Raw genomic sequence first — 6000 nt, forward strand, 5'->3', positions numbered from 1 at the left:
CATCTTACCCAATGCATTCATGTATTATATATGTGTGAAATTTTAAACAGGTGCAAGTCGATTAAGAGAGAAGATGATAATAGCTTGAGAATGGATTAATGTTAAATGTAACCAGAAAAAGAAAATGGAAATGCTAATGTTGCTGCTTCATTCCGTACGATGTCCTTTTTCAGGGAGGATAGCCTGGTCATGAAATCGTGAATATTATCGAGAAACAACTGCAACGATATGTTTGCAATTTTCTCCTGCCAGCTTTTCAAGTATAGGTCAATTTCAATTTCTTTATTTTCAAATAATTTCCGAGAATCCCAGTTACAACATGATGTTCAGATGATACAGCACTGCTTTGAAGAACCAGTGCGTATACATTAGTTTCGTCTGCGTTTTCCCTGTTATTTTTGCCTATCATGATTAAATGCTTCGCTCTCAGCACAGCTTCACCTTCGTTAGAGTTCCTGGAATTCACATCGCATTTGCAATATTTAAAAATATCGCGTAATTTAAACGTTTCTCCTCCATAGCAGCCATGACAACACGCTGCTGTTTTGTACTACTGCTGAATGTAAACAAAGAGTTATCCTACTTAGAGCGGCCATATTGGAAGCGACACTAGCGCTCAGGTGGTAATTTTAATCGCGAATTGCAAAATATCTTTTTTAAGTTGTTAAAAAAGGAAACGAGAAGTGCAAGTTAGGAGGTAGAAATAAAAGATGATTTGGTATATATTTTTGAGTTCTCCATGCACATTCTCTTTGATTGATTTGTTTTATTTTAACTTTACTTTTCTTCCTCTTTTGGCTAATTGTGAATATGAGGTTGAGTGATGATATGATGAAGGGATCCTCGCAAGGAACACCCACGGCCAGGCTAGGATTTGAACCTAAGACCTCTGGCATCAGAGTGCACTGTGCTAACCACTCCACCATACAGGTTGGTCCTATGCATATTTGTATTCATAACGGACGTGTAACTTACAAACCAATTCAGGTTTTTTATTGTTTGGCGAATGTTTGTTGGTTGTTGCTTTTCACATACCCATGCATGCGCATATATACATACAGTTGAACCTTATTTGTACGTATGTCAAGGTGAAGAGAAAATAATACATATAACTGAGAATTACTTACAAATCAGATTTAGATACCATGTCATATCATTATTAAAATACTGTAATTGTATCTATTTTGAGGAACAAGAAATATATAGGGTATTTCTGTCATAAAGTGATAAATTAACAAATCTAAAAGTTTGAATCTTAAATACATTACATTTGCCACATTATTAGTGAACATCTTGATACTGAAATACTACAGTAAACACTACAGTTTTACTACCAAATTTTAGAAAAATCATCTTAAATTGCATTTCTTTTACTAATGACTGTGCAAAGTGTGGTAAAAGCGATGCCGAAATCTGCAGCTATTTCAGTTTTAGTTTTGGTGCATTAGCGTCCATTTCCTGTATAAATTTCTGGTCAAGCGTGTAACTTTTGGCTGACTAGTAGTAATTGAACTGAAAACTGTCGCTTCTGTGACATTCTTGTAGCTTGTTGTACAAATCAACTGTATTGTGTGAAAATTAGTACACATATGACCAAATAATGTATAAATGCATTACGTACAAATGAGGTTTAATTTACAAGTTTGTAAATTATATTTTGCCATGACCTACAGTAATTTACATATAAAACAGACTTTTTCAGAACTGAGTTACACTGTGTGTATATACACACCACTTTACCATGAAGAGTCCTTATCCTCTACACACACCCACACCCACACACACACACAGATCTATAGGAGAGTCAGCCCTTACGTCAGGATAATGAATAATGTCTAAATAAGATTAAATGCTAGGCCTTGAAACCTTAGTGAACTCTACATATTATCAGATTAAAAATTATAAATATCAGAGTTTGGAATAATAACCGATAGACCTATGTAAAAATGAATTACATCAAAATGTAGCGTATTCAATTCTGCATTAAGTTATTTTTTCGAGTATGCCTTTGATGTTTTATCGTCGTGAGAACAAAAAAATGCTGTTTTTTGGTGTTTTCCAAATGCCCACTCTTTGAAATTCTAGAAATAAAAAACTTGTGGTTCGATCGTGATGAAATTTAATGTGCAGGTAGAGTGCACCTTAAAATTAAGGTTTAAAATACAGTTCTCAATGGTCAGACTTTTTAAATGTGCCAAAAAGGTTCTTATCAATTTTGCATAACAACTTTTTCTTATTAAATTAGGCACACACACAGGAGATGTACTCCGTAGATTTTTCAGTGAAAAATGCAGGCTCGACCAGGACTCGAACTCACATCTCTGGCATACCATGCCATTGCTCTCTACCACTGAGCTACTGAGTCAGCCTGGCTTTGCCTGATTTTTAGCTGGTGCTGTTTTACCTGTGTGGAAAAATACAAACTTTCTTAGTATTGGGTTCTCCTACAAATATGATCTTGATCTTAAGGTCTTTGCAATTGTTCTAGAAACCCATTATTATTGTCAATTCACATTGTGAAACAGATTTTGTACAGATCTTTATTCAACCGAGTAAATATGTGCATTGAACATGGCAACACTGTAAGTGCTGTTGCTACAGTGATGTCCGTTAAAATGCATCTTTACATTGCATGTCACTTTGATCTACGAGGGTAAGTCAATATATAAGTTGCAAAATGGAATAGAAAGAAAAGTTCAAATAGTTACCTGATGAAATGTGGTTTATTTTTAAACGTAATCTCCCATGAACATTTAGGCACTTCTCCCAGCATTTCACGAGTCCCTCAAAGCCACAGCGAAGAAGGTTTTTGGTTGTTGTCATAGGCAGCTGCTAACCTTCCGATGGACCTCCTCCATATCCTGAAAACAGTGACCACCCAGGTGATTCTTCAGTGGGCCGAAGAGATGAAAGTCGGATGGTGCCAAATCCAGACTGTAGGCTGGATGTTCCAGTCGTTCCCAACCTAGGGACTGTATGTGACCCACTTTTATATTTTGTGCCAACTTTTGGCTAATTTGCGAAGATGGGATGAGTGATACATGATGAAATTGATGAATGGACACTCACAAACATCCATTCCCAGACCAGGATTTGTACCCGGGACTCCTGGCATCGTAGCAGGATTTGCTAACCACTTCGCCACGGGGGCCGGCATGTGAGCCACTGTGGTATTGGCACTGTGTGGACGAGCGTTGTCATCCAACAGAAGAACTCCATCTCTAAAAGCACCTGGACGTTTCCTGCAAATGGGTGACCGTAACTTCATCAGGGTTCTGCAATACATGACTGCAGAGACAGTGTGACCGTGGGGCAGAAATTCCACGAGTAGGATGCCTTTACTGTCCCAAAACACGGTGACCATTACCTTCTGTGCTGACTTCCTACACACCTGGCATCTTACCCACTTGACACTCGAATGACTCACTGCCACACGAGAATGTGACTACTAGCATCGTATATGATACATGGTGGTGCTGCCACCTACACAGACACTTGCGAAAGGATCAGTGCAACGACTGATATTCATAAAACAATTTCACATTGCAGCAATTCGAAGATATTTCATTTTGCGACTTATATATTGACCTCCCCTCGTAAAAGGTTAACCTATGAAAGGATTCTATGGGAATAAAAAAAAAAGGTAAAGTGCTCCCCTGTGCGTAGCACCACGAGATAGATAAAGTGCCAAAAATCTTGGAATGAAAACAACCATGGCAAAAAGACCAATCTTATGAATCAAAAACCAATGTTCATCTGCAAAGAACATCATGAGTTTTGCTTGAAACATTCTTAAATGTATGTGATCAACAATATTTTTAAAAATCTTCCAGTGATTTGCATATTTGTTTTTTTGTTACTTTCTGGACGTTTCTCATTCAATATTGAGCATTGACAAACTATAGTCTATAATACCACTTTACACTTATGATGTGATTGATCACATTCTTTGATAATCTGTAGGACTGACCTACTCCACATTGTCTCTGCTGTCAACCGTGGTGTTCCTGCTCGTCGCGACACACTTGAACGGTTGGAAACTGGACAAAAAGTACGGCGTCATCCTCATGATTTGGTACATTTTGTTTATTGTTTTTGCGAGTCTGTATGAGTTGAATGTGTTTGGTAATCTGAATCCCCCTGAATGTCCCAGTCTCTTTTAGATGTAATATATTGAATTGTGTGTGTACGCGTGTGATGAAAGCAAGAGCAAATGTGAGGTCTATTTGTATTTTGGTCATAAATGCTCCTGGGTAGAGAATCTAAGATGGTTTCATTTCTGACGTTTCAAAAATATTGGTTTTGAGAGAATTGTGCCAAGATCATATTGATGATAAATGCAACAAGTTGTGTAACAAATGGGCATTTTTTAAAAAAGTGCAGTGGCATGTGCACTATTTGTGTGGAATATTCATGTACTTTTACTGTTTTTAATTGTGTGCTGTGTTAAGTTACTGATGAATGGGATGAATTATTTAGGTTAGAAATTATTTCGTTGATATCGGTACTTGAGAGTTCAGCAGTAACAAGTTTCATGCAGAGATAAATGGTTATGCAGAGGTGCTGCATATAAAAGTTACAGAATAAAGTTCTGTAAGGTTGTAATGTTATAAACTTGTTTTTTTTTAGTTTTTTTTACACACACACACCAAGTTCTTCCAATATAAATGTGGTAGGTATAGTGAAAATTAAGCTGGTACACGTATTTTAAAATACAGTAATTGTTATTGCTAATATCAATTACAAAAAAAACCTAGTATTTCCAAAAAAGTTATATTTTGATTTTTCCGTTAATTCTTACCATAATGAAAATTAGTTTTAAAAATATAAATATATATTCACAAAGAAGAAGTTACAAAATGTTACCATTTGTAATTTGGTGTAGAATGTGGTGCTATGCTTATAAATGATAAACAAAAAATAAGATTTATATATTGATAACTAGTTATCAATTTACTGGAAACTACAAAACTCAAATTTAAGTCTTTCTGTACATGAAGTACATAATCTTTTTCAACATGTATAATAAAAAAAATCATACTTAATCTCAGGCCAGGATTTTTTAGGGGAGGGGCAACAACCCCGGGCCCCCATCTGCAAAGAGGCCTCCACTGGGAAGGAAACTATTTTGAAAAGTGCCATGAAAAATTGGGAAAAAATTAGATATTTGAAATGTGGTAAAAATATATAATTTAAAACTAACAATCTGACTTGGCTTAAAAGCTATGTCTGAAATTGTATATGGGAGAAGGTGGGGCCTCATAGTTTGTTAGGATTGGCTCCACATATATACATCTATATATATATATATATATATATATATATATATATATATATATATATATATATATATATATATTATTTATTTAATATTACAAATAATTATGTTTACAGACACTTTTACTAGTCATTTGCTGCCAGTGTTGCTAATTGGTCTTTGAGACAGAAAACTCTGCTCTAATCAACGCCATTTGTATTTTTATTGTAACAAGTGTAACATTTTGATGTGGGTGTAAGTGTCAGACAATATTCTAGTCAATAATAGCAAATCACGAAATTCGTTAGTTTGCAATATGTAATGAGTTGTGCTTTATATTTGTGCATACATATCTCTAAAGTCATATTTGTATCTGTTTAGCAATAGGGATGGTTTGGAAAATATTTTTTGATGAACCTTGTATAGGCAAATTTAGGAGGTGGCAACTTTGAATGGGGTATTGCAAAGCTTCTCTTACTTATTTTAAATGTGAGGAAATATTTTTTTATATGCAATATAAAGTTTGCATAGAGTGATTATAAATAACAGAAAATGTGTAAACAGATTAAAATCAAAAGAATGTTTATCTATATATTTTTCATAAGTTATGGGCAGTCAATACTGTAATACAGAGTAATTACAAGTAATTTGTCTGAGTTTTAAGTATTTACCTGGGAAAAGGCTGTTCAACTACATACAGTATAAGATTATTGAAAAGAATGACTTTTCCCAATATTGAATTA

At 34.9% G+C, this 6000-nt stretch overlaps 1 protein-coding gene across 1 annotated transcript in view; it reads left to right on the forward strand.

Annotated features, from left to right (window-relative positions):
• LOC145981604 (putative sodium/potassium/calcium exchanger CG1090) overlaps positions 1–5274 on the forward strand; it is a 98956-nt gene extending 93682 nt beyond the window's left edge. The window contains exon 10 of the mRNA XM_083114965.1: positions 3964–5274. Coding sequence (XP_082971091.1) covers positions 3964–4163 — 200 coding nt within the window. The 3' untranslated portion in view covers positions 4164–5274. The remainder of the gene's footprint in view (positions 1–3963) is intronic.
• Positions 5275–6000: the final 726 nt, after the last annotated feature.

Source organism: Lepisma saccharinum, chromosome 29, assembly GCF_977018435.1.
Source record: "Lepisma saccharinum chromosome 29, izLepSacc3.1, whole genome shotgun sequence".
Classification (NCBI taxonomy): Eukaryota; Metazoa; Arthropoda; class Insecta; order Zygentoma; family Lepismatidae; genus Lepisma; species Lepisma saccharinum.